Here is a 15,889-nt window from a genome sequence, read left to right as displayed (position 1 = left end):
CCTAGTTATTGCTGGTCAGTCTGAGGAAATGAACTATGTTATGCTGATTAAGAGCTTTTCAATACATATTAACGGAAAGTCATTGCTTATTCCAAAGTAAAAAATCTGCACGGGTCACATCATGATATGATATTGAATACTTCACGCTTCCCCTAATAATGAGTAGTGAGATGGTTGTGGAGAGCATGGATGATTTGCTTTCTTGGGCAGTGGTGTTCGTAGTTAGCTCTGGGTCATCGTCACAGATGTTAAAATCTGACGAGCCGCAATATTTTTTAATTGACTCTAATACTGTGCGAGCTGGCATCGCATTGCACACAAAAGCGGCAACTATGTATGCGCGCACAGTCATGCCCTCTCTTTTGTCATTGCTGAGACACGCAGACTCTCCTTGCGCGAACACCTGCACGAGCTTGAACCATTCCAGTTGGGCCTACATTAACCGCAATCCGTGGACTGACAATCTATTTTTTTAAATAATATACATTTTCAATCACATTTTATAGAGACTAAACATCTGGCTATAGTGGCATGAGCAGGCAACGCTGGTGTTGGGTGAGTAGGTTTTTTGTTGGTTGATTCATGTGGCTTACATTACCAGCTAATACTTGACTGATAATGTTTTGTTTGCCCAGATGAATAATACCAATGAACTAAATTCAGTATCCGTTATGGGAAGTATCCACCATGAGCATTAAGTGTATTGTATCCAGTATACCTTCTGCTTTATAGACACTATTTATCTTCACATTCCGTAGATGTTTTAAAAGCACTTTTTTACCCTGTAGAATATTCTCCGTCAAACCAACTATGAAACCCTTCTTTTACAGCACTTTTTTTCATAAACAAAACTACCGCAGTGACTGTGCTGTCATACATACTGTAATATTGAGATGAATTGTTTTGAGAAAATCATCGTCGGCGTTTGCCACTGTAGGTGATACCGATGGCAATTGTTGGCATAGGCCCACAAGTACTGTGGTGACGCCACCACCACCACCACCACAGAGTGGCGAATGGCAGCTGATGCACACGTGTGTGCTCGCATAAACGTGCATAATAATGTGGGCGCGCGGGTATAAATAAATATAGGTGCCTTTAGGTGCGGTTGCCTTTAGATGCCGAGCATAAATCCACAATCGCATTGTCATAGGGAGATGCGCGCGCACTCACTCAACGCGCTGTCTTGCGCTGCGGCGTGAGGGTGATCTGCCCGGGCTTCCGCGGGAGTGTGGCGCGCCGGCCTGTCGGCCAAAGCCAGGTCGCACGCTTGCACGGGGCCAGCCTCGCCACTCGCCTGCACTCAGCACACCCAACCACACGGGCCGGCGACCGGGGATCACGTCGAGCACGCCACGCTGTCAATCGTCGCCTATTAATCGGGTGAGGTCGATTCGCAGCCTCTTGAGATGCGGTCATATTTATATGCAATATAAATGCAAAGACTAAAATTGCATTGCATTATTGCAAGAGGAGAGGCCACCGAGCTATCAATTTTCTATTCCTAGAAAAGATCTTGAGTGAAACACTGGCAGAGAGAAAACATTCGCACTGTACACATTTTCTTCGGAACAAAAAAGTAATGCAACAAAGCAGCGGCCGTCTTAAGCCCTGCACCTGGAGTGCTTTGACCATCAATTACGACCGCGTGTAGAGAGGTCACACCAAAATGAAAATTGCATTTTTTTTATTCAAAGTCAACGGGATTCCTAAATATGCACACGGAAAGCTCTCTCTGCGCCGATGCGAATCAAAGGCTGCCTCCATGGGCTGCTCTAGGATTATTTTATGAGTGGAAGTTACTAATGCTGATAGGGTGTCCTCAAGGAATCAGATTCAATATCTCATTGGAATCCAATAGGACTTTCCACAAGGGACTACACAGCTGTGGTTTAAGTAAACAGATCAAATGAACCATTTCCGTGTTGTCATTCAAAGAGCACTGCATCCAAAATAAGTCGTGAAACGAATGTAAGAGCGAAATTATTGACTTCATAACTGGACGGTGGCACAATTTGTGAGACTTTGCGAGATGTGCCACAAAAGAGTCAAGGGTGTCTCCCTGCTTGAGAGAGCGTGGGGGGGGGGGGGGTAGTGCTCATCCCCACTGGAGACCCTAAGGCAGCGGTGGAAATTCCACATTCCTATGGCAACGGGGAAATCTGCACAGGACAAGGCAATGCATTACATGAACCATGTAACATCTGATAATGATATGTATTTATTTACCCATGGGTGTATATGAATGGATGAGTGTGCATGCATGCAAACATCAACATACAAGCCCACACTCGGAATTAATTATTTCGACTGGAAAGGGCCACCGATCTAAGCAGCGTTTTGTTTACAAGCGGTAACTGCAAGCTACGTACTGTGTGCATATTGTACAAGAGAGTGATGTGTGTAAAAAGTAAAGGGTAATTTTTATTCCATTTGTTCTAGAATACAAGGCTGCACCATCTTATACTCTACAAAAAAAGAAACCCCCCACTACAACCCTCGGATGCAGGAATGTATTGATTTTTGCAATTGCGCGCATGCATTGGTACGTACAAAATGTCATTAATATTGTTACTTTTACCTCCATTGTGAGCATTATTATTCTTGTAACAATCACAATGTACATTTCATAATGCCTGCATGGTTCTCTTTTGGAGTGTGCTCTGTGGATCCGCAAAACAAAAGGTTCGGTACATGAGCAAATTTAATACGTAGGCTTTCGCGACCAATATCATCCATACTTCAATCGGGGATTACCGTTGGTGCGGCTATTTTATCCTTATTTTAGTACACATAATCGACAGGAGGTACAAGAACAATGTACTTGCATAATGTGCATGCATAATGTACGTTGATTACCATATAAATAACCCAAACGGCAATATATATACCCATTGTCATTTATATATATTCATTAATCCCTCCCCCACTTCACGCAAGAAGAGCACACAAGTGACGTCATCACATCTACGCCTCTATTTAAGGAAGGAAACAGGAGGATTTTTCCACAAATCTGGCTGTCGCCTGATGAAGCTAGTTGCAATTACTGGCGAAACGTCGTACTTAGAATGTAAATGTTGTGGCTTTGCTCTCCAACACACCGGTGTGCTGTACTAGTAAGGAATTGGCATGTTCTGTTTACGTGGCAACCCTTACTAATTGGCTGTGTCGGGTGGTGGCGGGTTTAACGACACATATATATTTACGCGATCTAACTATTGTGGACATGAGCAAATGTTTCTGGGGGGGGTTGCATTGAAAAGAAATGCAGGTGAATGGAGATGCAAATTGCGAATGAGGAGAATTTACTCTTAAAAGGAGAACACTGACTGTTTACAAACCCCCTGCGATGTATATGAATGATAAACATGTGATAAACATGTGATAAACATGTGTGCACGACGACACAGAGGCTGTGTGCCAACACGAATGTGCTCCACAAGTACCACCTAGGACAGATTTTCAAACGTCAGCCGACGGCGCTGTCCAAACGATATGAATGACTCATTCCTGCTGGTTCTAACATTATTATTATTATTAATAATTCAAATCACTGCCACAGTCAACAGTAAAGTCCTATCTTTTTGGTTCTTTCAGTAAAGTCACGTAGAAGGGAAATAATAAAATAATAAACATAATAAAATTAAGAATAGTCCTATCTTAGAAAAGCTATAGTCTAATGTTAAATACCAGGAAACTGACTAAATTATTATTAATATTATTCTCAAAAGCCCATGCATTTGATGACACTGCTTTTCTGCCAAAATGTAAGAATCAAATAGCCAAACAAGCAGAAAGTACCATAAATTTTACCATTTTCCCCACCAAATATTGACAAAAAAGTGCCTTGTTACCAGAAAATATGTAATCTGCGCATAGTGCCTGCATACAGCAGCTATCTCAAAAAAGCACGACTGCTGAAAACAAGCCGGGACCATATAATGCACATTTGGAGTGGGGTGTGGAAAGAAACAAGAACATTTAATCAGTTGCAGGAAATTTACGGACAGGAAAATGAATTCACAAATGATGTACAATCGAGTTTACAAGGAAGCAGGTGTGGAATGATATGTCCGCATGGTCCTATTAATACTGACGTTGTCATGCATTTAATTATTTGTCTGAAATGACTATATAACCAGATTGTCTCCTTTTGACTGCCTGTCATGGCAACAGTCCCTCTGGACTGTTACAGAAATCATCCCCCCCACATGGGCCAAACCCACTGCAGGGGAATACTCTGTCTAGGGCAAGGCTAAAATAAGAAAATTTGTCATTGCCTTGGACTCGTCTAAAAATGTTAAAAATAAATCTGGAAAACTAAAACAAATGAAGTAAAATGTAATCTTTACTTTCCGGGCACATCTCAAGGCATCTCTTTCAGAACCACATTTGTCGGAACGTCATCTTATCCGGCTCGATATCAATGTTTTGCTTGGCTCGTATTTGCGTTAAAAAATTGTCTTGAAGGATGTTATATTTGAAAACCTGATGAGATTTTTTTTTTCTAAATTAAATGCAACGATGTTTAGAGTTGGGAATTCAATCATTCTTGTCCTCAGGGTGTCACATTTCATGTACTCATACCTTCATATGAGACTGTTATGAACTCTACACAGTCTATAAGATTTGTCTATCACAGTGGCTCTCTTACATATTTTATATATAAAATATATGCAGTCTATTTTATTTTAGTTAAGACCCTCGTACACAGTGTGAGCTCCACAAACTGAAAGCTTACATGGGATTTATTTTGACAGCGCTTACAATTTCCAAGGGTAACCTTCTAGAGGGAAATGTTTAACTTTATGTTATCACCAAGTATATCCCCCATATGTACTATCAGGCGCCTAGGCACGAAGCAAATATTCGCTTAGGATGCTCTGCAGAGAGCACAGCCTCATACAACATCGGGGAACAACTCCACAGAATTGCTTCCCACAGCACTTACAACACTTAACACAGCCCACTAGCGTATGTACTTTGTTCTCCGCAGGGGGGCAATTTACCTAGTTTCTATCATCACGATTCATCAAATCAGTATAGCTTGTACAAGGAATAACAGTGCACTAGAAGCTACGTAAGAAGAGCAATTATTTTAGCAATTTAGTTGCAGGCGATTGTATGAACAGTCTGGTGACCAAGGGGAAGATCTAAGACAAGTGTTGGAGGTTGCGTGTCTCTACGGCACAGCAGCTTCGGGATCTCTCAGAGGGTAAAAAGGATTGGCAAGCTGCGGTGGCACCAACGCATTTTGGTTTCGATGACATCTTGATCTTTACACCTTCAAATGTACAATTTTGGCAAAGAAACTGGCGAGCAAGTGTGATGCACCTAGAGTGGGGCTAGGCCTCATTCATATAAATAAATAATTAGTTTACCGGGGGATTTTTATTTGTTTGACGTGGCCAATGGTACTTGGTGCTCCATTTGCTTTGGCGAGATGTTAACTACCTCGCCTGGAATATAGGAGGTCGTGGGTTCGATCCTGACCCTGACACCTGCTCTATATTTGGAGTTTGCATGTTCTCCCCGTGGTCGCATGGATTTTTATCCGGGTCGTCCGGTTTTTCCCTCCACATTTAGACAGATGCATTTAGAGTATTTGATTGCTAAACATTTCCACGTGATATGCCACTTCATTAGGCTATCATTTGTGACCAGGTGGCTTCTGGAAAAGAGCTGAATAGCTCAGTGGGCCTTACCTGGTAAAATAAAAAATTGTTTCGTTTTAAGTTTTGTCAATCTGCTACTCGTGAAGGCACGGTTTAAAAGGGGGGTTTGTGCCTGGGACTTAAATCCAGTATCTCAGTTGTGGAAGGCTCCCCGCTCTGAAATTGGCAACAGGCCCGTGGGCCACCTATCGATACTGGACACTTGTCACTCAGCAATTTGTGGACAGCCAAAGCGAATGCAAAGCCAAGATGAATAAATCAACTTGACATGGTCCCAGGCTTCTAAACAACAAGGCACGAGTGTATACAATGGGGTTCGACAGTGTTGCCCAAGTGAGTGCTGCACATCCAGGTTTTTGAGTGATGGGCATAAGCATCTGCCCATGACAAGCCATTTTTAAATCAGAGATTTCTGAACAGGCTGGCCGATTCACCAAATAGAAAAGTAAATGCTCGGTCACTGATTTATGTCAAGAACTCTGCAAGGAAGGTACAATATAGGCTGTGACATCACCCACAGTTGTATAGCATTTACAATGTTTCATCATTTAAGTCTCAAACATGTGATTGGCGTCTAAGCAAAGCAATGTGTCCCCCCTTAGGTATCTCCTACATTAACAGGGCTACATATTTATATTTAAAAATAACTTAGAGATGGAGTCACACAAGACTTAAAAATTATCCATAGCCACTGACATGTAGCATCAGGCTTGCAGTTCACTCTGTGCCTATTTACTGAATAAGATTGCAGAGTTTCACTTGACTGATTAAAGAACAAAAAGACAAAATCAAGTGGCTCTTCATTGTGGTGACGGGGCAGGGGAGTTCTGCATACAGCTTTCCTGAATTTTAGCTGGAAGACAATAAAACATTATATTGCGGTTTTATCGAGACAATAACAATTTGCATCTTTAGCTGAGAGTAATTGATCAAGCCTAACAGGAATCAAATAAACAATGTATTGAATGTAATGGCAGGGGAACCAATACCAAATGTGAACTCTAGGCAGTTATGATTTCGTGACTTTGGGTGCAATGTGACGGCTAGCCCATCCATCTGCTGTGTATAAAGGGTACACAGGTTTACAGACGTCAGCTCCCCTCTTTCAACAGTATCAATTAAAAGCATTCGGTTTGGGCTTACTTGGGTCTTATGATTTGGATCACGAGCAGCATCCCATTCTGAACCAATCCGATTCAATCCACAATTCCATGGAACAAATAAGTTGACCAGATATGGTTAAATCAATCACGAGCGGGTTTTAATTACCGCGTAGTACATTGAAGACAAAATCCTGAAACCCAACCAACAGAAAAGGACGCCTACCCCTTCCAAAAGGTCGCCCTCCCAGTGCTTGATCAGCTTGTCCACGAGCACCGGCTGCGCATGCAGGGAAGCCAGGAGGCCTGGCAGGCCGCCATTGGCCTGGTTCAGGCCTAACAGGACAACAGCAGAGACATACATTCATACAATTCAAGACAATCATTTTTATCTATGATATTTTTTTATCGTGCTGTTTGTTGTACATATAAGGCTCATGCTTTTTGTATAATTTACAAACACTGTTTTTATATTCTCTACAACTCTGACTATTTGAAGTTTTGTACGATGTAATTTTGCGTCAAACTAGGACACATATTGAGGAGAGGGATCTTGCCTGTGGCATCTGGCAGTTCATCAGCATTGATTGAAGCTGTCAACGTTTTCTTGTATTGAATAAATTCTGCTGAAATTATGCACTCCTTGAAGGCTGTGAGGCTGATGGGTCGTGTAACGTTTTCATTACTTAGAGAGACATATATGAAGGAGGCACGTTATCTCATTTTGTTAAATATATATCCTCCAAAACGATGACAATAATGATGTCGCGTTATTGAATGATTCTGCAAAAAGAATCACTTCAAGCTCTGGCAATCTTAAGCGATGCGAAGCAACAATGTCTCGGTTAACTTTTTTTCCACGAATTAAAGTATCTTAAAAATTAGTTAAGCAAGAGAGGTCCAATAGAATACCTGACCATATTTCTTGGTTCTTTCGGTAAAGTCACGTAGAAGGGAAATAATAAAATAAAAATAAAATAATGCTTTATTTTTATTATTGTATTTTTCCCTTCTACGTGACTTTACCGAAACACCCAATAAGATGAATCCCTGCAGTCACGAAAGCTTTAAATCGAAAAATACCTTACCAGTTTATATTGTATAACAATTAAGTAAGAAAACGTACTTTTATTATGATGAAAGAGTTGCTTGTGCCATCAAATGAAATTAATGTGCGTGTGTTTACGACATTAATAAAGAAAATAGTCAATAGAACTCTTAATAAAGTCTTGTACATTTCAATAAAGGAATTGGTGTTGTTGCTGTTTTTACTATTGTTATTATTTTAATGAGATATTTAAATTATTTGGAGAACATTCCCTTCTAAACAACGTGCTTGTTTCCAACTCCTCTCACTTCCAAGCCTGGTGATATAATTTAACTGACACTTGAACAAGAAATATGCAATGTTATTAAACATGGACCAGTTAAACAATGCACTATCAATTATTTGGAAATACATACAAACAACAAAAAAGTACCACTCTGTCTGGCTTTACCAAGTTTGGCCGTGAACAAAGAACTTTCAAAAGTCACTCTTTGGATTAGTCTGGGTCTCTGAGCCTCAAGTAGTGAGGTAGTTTGGTCACTCATGTTCAAACTTCATGAAAGTATCACGCCCATTAATAATGTAGCTTATCACTGTTATACCCTTGTACTAAATAAAGGGGAATATTTATATCCACAAAACATGCTTGAAAATGTGTATCACAATACAACTCATGTAAAAATAACGTTAATCCCATTGATTTAGGCAGGAAAGCCTCACTGAGTTTTAAGACTTTTTTCTATGAAGGTCACAAACATGGCAGAACTTGAACATGGAACATCGTTTTGACTTCTCACAAGTGGCCGTGCTGGACAATATCCCCAGTTCACATGCAGGCCTGGTGTGTCCACCAGGTGAGCGCTCTTCTAACAGAAAACACCACGAGGAAATCCCTCCACCTTCCGCCACTGCCGCCCGCGATGTTGGAGGGGGAAGAGAAAGCCTTGAGTCCTCATGCGCCAAACCAAAACTCACGGCGACATCCGGTTCATTACACGATGGCCATTCGTGCACAAAGACAAAGACACGTACATACACTCGCATAGAGACATTGACTATGCTGTATGTTTGGTAACAGATTATGACCCTCAATCTGGGTGGCAGGGTGGCCCAGTGATAACACCTGTGTCTTTCACAGCAAGAAAAACTTGCATTCGATTCCCGACTTGACAGTGTAAAGAATGTCCTCCCCCTGTTCTGCACGAATTTTCTCAGGATTCTCTGGTACCCTCCAATAGATATTTTTTTTACTGTATTGGTAAAAGATCCCAGTGCTGAAAAATATTCATAAAATTACTCATTTGGGATTACACATGGAAACATCACGACCAACTGTGAACAATCATCAGGATCATCTTGAAAATTAGTGTTGGGACTCAACAACATTTCCCTCGGTTAACAAACACAATAATAATAACCTACAATCATCCGCCTCGCCATTACCACCCACGTTTTGTCAAATAACGGCAGTACAGAGGAATGCATTATTGTACCGTACTTCTATGCTTGCACATCTATGTTTCCAGCTCACACTGACCAGCACGGTGATTGCGGTCAAAAACAAACCCCATGACCAGTTTGGAGAGGTCTCTATCCAGCAATGGATTGGCAAAGGGCTGCACATGGAAATTTTGTAGTTTATTGCCTATTGTGGATCTTGTGAACATCTATAAAAAAATATTAAACAAAAGGAAACTACATAGACCACAATGTGCACGTATATGAGTCAAGTGCGTTTTAACAAATTATGTCAAAAAACACCTACACATTGGAAACAGTGTCTTATTATAAATTTGATGATTTAAATATATTTTTCTATTTCAGTGCATTAACATTTTAGACCGGACACCGTTGTTATTTTTGTTTTTAAGTGGAACTGGTTGCAACCATTCTAATAGTCTTCATACCATGGTGTATATATATACGAACGATTGCACTGTGCAACTCGGCCAAAAATTGGAATTGGATTCCTATTATGTGGTGTATTTTGAGCGAGGTATTTTTTTAAACAATTCAAGCGGAACCGGCTCAGAAACGCATCCAAAAGCATGTTAATCACACGTGCCGTCACCCCGCGGTGCCTCTCCTCGCACAGGTACAGAACAAAGGGGAAGAGAGAGAGGAAAAATATTGGGTCGCATTAATCCGTAAGATGTCCACAACTGACAGCAAGGTGCCAGTCTGCAGCGTAATCAACGGTGCATATACAGCCATAGATGGCAAGAGCAATTTCAGCGTGCTATGTGGGGGGGGGGGGAGGCGAGCGGGGGGGGGGAGACAATCCTTTCATGGGCCTCAGTGCACGTGATCAATGATGGCAATACGAAGCACATTTGTTGTCAGTGCAGCGCTGAACTGGATTTTCCTCTTTAAGGCCCTTGGCTGTGTGCCGAGGCCAGGAGCTGAATGATGAGCAGGAGGGGGATCGAAGGACGCGGGGTGGCCGGGTGACTCATGGGGCTAACAGCCATGTCAGAGCGCAGGGCCGACAGCACCGACTGAGAACCTGGGTTCAAATCTCGGATTCAGTTGCTCACGATTGAACGGGCGTCCGGGTTGATGTGTGCAACGTCTGGCAACGGTGCAGTGACAAAATCGCTCTTTCACCTCGATTTGAGTAGAAAAAAAAACTAAAACTGTGCACGAGGTGGCTGGGTGGATCAGAGGTCAGAGCGGTAGAGCCGGCACCACTGAAATCCTCGGTTTAAAGACAGGCAGACACCGATGATTAAACCAGGTGCCCGTGTGCAGGAAGTTGATGGCATCAACGAGGTAACAAATGTTTTGTACAACAAAACACGTCGAATAAAAAAAAATCGCATACCCTGGCGTATTATAGTTGTTGTGAACAAGCATGCTGGTATGATTGTTATGCCATGAACATAGACAGCAAGATGTAAAGGTGTGGGGGTGGGGGGAGAAAAAATGTGATGGCGTCATCATCCGGGAGACGTTCCAAGCCGTGACACGGTGCTGAGATCTTTCTGAAAGAACGCTTATTCATTGTGACACGAACCTGACCACGCAATCAAAATATAATTGGGTTTTTAAAAGGAAAATCCAAAGAAGGTATTTAAAAAAAAACCAAGGGAGTAGAAAAGCCAGCAGATCTAAGGTGTAGTGAGAGCTGGAGACAATCATGGGCCTGATCGCGCTCGACTGCTGGACTGCGGAATTCGAGAACACCCATTGCAACCTGTTTGAAGGCCACTTTTGGATGAATTTGAAACATCCTCGTATATTCTAGAAGCTTGGCTTTATTCACGAACGTTGTGCGTGGCAACGTTGTTTCCACGGCTTTGTTTTCCCCTGGCCTTCTGACGTTCACAAGTTAGACACACACGTGTGTGTATCTTGCACTCACCACTCCCTTTGTTAAGTTCGTCTCGGGCCACAGAGCTTTCTCTCAGCGATTGCCATCTGATTTTAACCGGTGAGACCCCAATGATAGAAGCAAATCACGTTATTAAACACATTTTTTTTACCATATTAAAACTGAACCCAATAGTTGTTCCTTTATAATACATATTTGCTGAGCACAGGGCCCAAAAGCATAAAACCTCAAGCAGCCAGCAACAAAACAGCAAAATTAGTGCTGAAATAGATAAGAGTTAACACATTACTCTGACTATTTCTTTGGCTACTTATTTGTCAGCACGATTTGATGACATTTTGTTGAAAAAAATATTGTTAATTTGTTTAATTCATTTGTTATATTTTGTGTTAATATTTGTACGTGTTGTATATAATTATGATTGTTGTGGAACTGATGTGCCACTTCCTGATTATAATCAGGTCCCTCTTGGAAATCATATGCTTAGACTCTCAAGGGGGTTTACGTTGGTCAAATAAAGATGAATATTCATAATGATCATTTACACGAGTTAGTTTGATGTCCTTCTCGCGCACCTCCGATTATCAAGGTTGGCTACGTGTGTTAAGAATGAAGTTCAACATACAAACATACAAGAGAGGGATAAGAAATTCAGTGTGGCCTTTGTGGGCCTCGTTGGTGCCAATGTGCAGTAACAGATGCATCTGTGGTACTGCTATTGTTTCCAGAGGAACCCCATCGACACAAAGCCCTTGGCAGAGGTGAGGTATTCAGGGGAGAATTGCATTGGCCCTCTTCTAAATCGTAGATTGAATTACAAACGCATCAGTTTGCTTATTTGTGGACCCCCCATCCTGTATAAACAAAACGGTGCGTGGGCTGCCTGGATCTTATCTCATATTTATATATCTTCACGGTTTCCAGTTCAATCCTCTGACAAAAGACCAACACGGCCACCTTCATGATTTTATTATTATTATAATCTCACAATGGCAGGGTCTTGCGTTAAGATGTTTGGCCAACACTGTTAATGAGTGTTTGGCACGTGGGAGGAAACTAAGATTACTGTGGCCAAACAAAAAACCCACCCATGCATGGCAGTGGAAAACACTCAGCACTGCCCTCACTAGGACGTCTCGCAGTAGAATTGACGGCGGTCCAGGGCCTGGTGCGTACGTGCAGGGCCCACTCACCGCCCTCTTTGTCGCTATTCAAGCTCTCTTGTTTCGTGCCCACGTTCTTTGTCCGTTCACTGCGAGGGGATCCGTTTTCGTTCTCACCGCCGTGCCCATCTCTGCAAATGTACGCGGCAACAAAGCTAAACGTCGCTCAAGCTGAATATCGTAACGGTTCTGCTTTACCTAAATCCTTAGGGCCCTGGTGGCACAGAGATATGTTGAGTAGAAATGGTATTTACAGCTCTCCAATAGTCAGAGGAGGATGACCTAGTTGAGCAAGGCAAGTAGTTTTAACTGTTATTGTTTAAATATTCATTCATTTCTGAAATATACTCTGGCGATAATATGTGAATGTATATGAATGCAATATACTCATATATGAGTTTAATATATAGAAATATGAAGCCATCAATTGAAATGCTAAAACAAGCAGTTAACCCTTCCTTTGGTCATGCCAAGGTTATTTCAAACGGCTGTTGTGGCACGCATTTAAGAAATATTATTTTAAAGCGTGACAAATGCCACTCTGACACCTTACTGTATATGGATCGTAGCTTTGTTAAAGCTGTAGATAAAATGCCAAACACATGGCCTTAAAAAGCAATTCAATTTCCTTATGCTACATCAAGTTGACAGTCTGTTTTGTACATAATGATTATTACAGCAATTTGGGTCAACTCTCTTTCAAAAGGTACTTAAACTGAAATAATCTAAATGACAGGACTGTCTGTATGCCAAGCGAAAGGGCAGCCCTCCCATTTTCAGCGACCAAAGGAAAGAAAAACAGATCTGCCCGTCTAATGGTCCATTTACAGGAGGGGGGGAAAAATGGGCATCCAATGATGGCTGCAACAGCAACAATGAAAGCTCACACGACAAGGACACTCCCAACAAAAACAAATTGAGCAACATTTCTACTCCATTCAGCAGCCGTCACCTGCCCCCACTTCACTCAAGCACCCCAACAGCAGTCTAATGGCTGGTGATTCAAGGACTGAACGTAGAAAATCTGCCATCTCTTCACTTCGTCATTATCGTGTGCTGACGGGTCTGTTATTAGCCCACCCTCTTTTTTTTTTATTTACAGCCAGCTGTGGCCTCAGCTCCAACCCATTACTGTCGCTAGCCAATTTGGGAGCCGGTTATCTCTCCTCGGAAAGCCGTAATGTGCCGGTTTTTTTCCGGGCTACACCAATAGGAAACAAAAAAAATGTATTTTTTCGGCTGACAGTCAAAGTCAAGACGCGCGGTTGCTTTTCTTGCAGAAATTGTCGGAGCACGTTGCGATCCGCTAAAGCGGAACGAGGTTTGTCACTTAAGCCTGTGACTTGGCCTCGTTGTTGTTTTGTGACAAAGTACATTGTGGCGCTGTGCATTGTAAAACAATCACGGAGTAAATGCTGGGATGCCAGAGGCCTATTATGAATTGCAGAGCATTGTATATGTTGTGTTGGTCAATCGTAAACGATAAAAAGCAAATCCATTTTGACCGTCTTTTGTCTGGGATCAACTCTGTACCAAACAGTAAATGCACAATGACTCAGTTTACTGTATGGTTCTACAATCAGGATGAATTCCACTTTCACAATCTCTTCCGGCTTAAAACCTCACAATGTGTCGAGTTAAACATCTCCATTAAAACAATCGAGATAATTTATGGAGAAAGCAGCACTATCTCAAAGCATCCACACGAGTCCCACCAATTTCGATACAATTATTCAACATTTTGGCACTCACCTCCTCAAGATATGAAACCACTGCTTGCACAACATCCAACTTCCCGTTGGGATAAAAACTACAGTCAAAGGATTATGAGAATTCAGTGTTTTTTTTTTTTTTACGAACGAATGATCCCGCATCTTAAAATAAAACACGCTTCGTGCCCTCACCTGCTCGTCCGGGCACTTTCATAGAGGTTGGTGGTGCACATTCCCACCAGAGTGCTTGCGAGAGAGATGACCGACAGTTGCCTCCGTGTCGACACTGACAGTGAGGTGCCCCCTTGGCCGCCCCCCGTTTCCCGTCGCCGCGAGGCCTCGGCACCGGTGCGGAACCCAACCGTGCGGAGGGGCCTCTGCTCCAGCAGGTCCCAGCCCGGCAGGGCGACCGCCATGGTGTGGCCGCACTGCGAGAGCAGCACGAACGAGACGGCCATTTGAGGCCTCAGCAGCCCGAGGCGACCCGTGCACAGCTTGTCCAGCTCGGGATCCAGGCCCCACCGGTGCAGGCAGGACATGAAGAGTCGCGCGTGAGCCTCCGCCATCAACTTGCACCGATCGTCCACCTTTGCGAGCGGCTCCGCACTATGCTGGCGCTGCTTGGCCCCGTCATCCCTTTCCTCCTTGTCGCCGGACAACTTGAAGTTCTCACAGAGGTGCAGGATGGTCTCTGAGGCTCCCCTCTTGAGCAGCCGGCCATGCTTGCGCGGCTTCGTGCTGCCCTCAAATTTTACAGGCAAGCTAGGCTTGCCTGGCAAGGCCTCCTCGATGGCCAGAAGGCTCACGAGCGCCTGCATGTCGAAGAAAATGAGGTGGATGGCCAGATCACACGCGCTCGGCGTTACGGCTTGGAAGGTGAACGCCTGCAGGAGTTTGGCACGCGTGGAAAGCAGGTCCTGCGGGAACACGACAGCGCAAGACGTTTAACAGCGCCAGTGGCGTCTCCCCGCTCGATCGGGCACAAGGCAGCGCCGATCTCCAACCGGCGCCCGTGAACAGTCATGGAGACTGCACATTCCTTTACTGGAGGCCAGTCTAGTGATAGCCACTGTTGATTTTCGATTATGCCACCATGACTTCATATTTATGCCGCACCTGCCCTGCAGAACTTCTTGAGGCCCCCTGCGGCAGGGAACCCCCTGTATTAAAAAACACAAAAATACTCGCTGGCCAGCAAGTGGGAAAAGAGTCTGCCAGGAAGTAGGTGGGCCATGTTTTTTTTTTAATGTGGCTTCCCCATCAAGTAATTTGTGAGTAATGTATCAAGTTTAGCTTATTTGGATCATTATACTGGCACACATGGCCTACTGCAATTCAAGACATTGCAAGGTTGGTGTGCCAGACTGGATGCTCAGAACCTAAAGGAATATAAACTAATACTACGTGTACAGTATGTGGGTAAAAATGCTACATATCTGATCCAAATCTTTGTCTCTGTATACACTCGCTTCCTCTCATGTGTACAAATGCAACAATACATTTGTAAATCATCCTAAGCAGAGCCCAACTGATAAAAAACCACGAGACTAATTTCGAGATTTTTATCGGTAAATTTAAGATACATTCTCCTTTCAACTGCCACACAAGGAGATTTAATCAGCAACCCTCTGGATTGCAAGTGCAATTACACCACAGAAGTGTCCCTTACGACTAAATACAATGACGAAATGCGATGATCTCGTCGGCTGTTAATTGAAAAGAACATGCTATGAAGTTTCTGAAATGTAAGCATGGTTGTCGCATAACTCACACAATATTCGTATATTTTTCTGTTGCACATGAAAAGCACGCAGATCAAACGTAAACCTTTGCAACAACATATCATTACAATGAAGC

At 42.9% G+C, this 15,889-nt stretch overlaps 1 protein-coding gene across 4 annotated transcripts in view; it reads right to left on the bottom strand.

Moving 5' to 3' along the window:
* LOC116942198 (WD repeat-containing protein 7-like) overlaps window positions 1-15,889 on the bottom strand; it is a 145,232-nt gene that overhangs the window by 31,992 nt on the left and 97,351 nt on the right. For all 4 annotated transcript variants that reach the window (XM_032953871.2, XM_076066791.1, XM_076066792.1 and 1 more), the window contains 4 exons: window positions 14,225-14,949; window positions 12,351-12,451; window positions 7,002-7,111; window positions 1,174-1,297 (listed from right to left, as the gene is read on the bottom strand). In XM_032953871.2, the coding sequence (XP_032809762.2) occupies window positions 1,174-1,297; window positions 7,002-7,111; window positions 12,351-12,451; window positions 14,225-14,949 (1,060 nt within the window). The remainder of the gene's footprint in view (window positions 1-1,173; window positions 1,298-7,001; window positions 7,112-12,350; window positions 12,452-14,224; window positions 14,950-15,889) is intronic.

Source organism: Petromyzon marinus, chromosome 13, assembly GCF_048934315.1.
Source record: "Petromyzon marinus isolate PM22_M1 ecotype Great Lakes invasive population chromosome 13, UKy_Petmar_22M1.pri1.0, whole genome shotgun sequence".
Taxonomy (NCBI): domain Eukaryota; kingdom Metazoa; phylum Chordata; class Hyperoartia; order Petromyzontiformes; family Petromyzontidae; genus Petromyzon; species Petromyzon marinus.
This window is presented reverse-complemented; position numbering and strand designations above follow the sequence as displayed.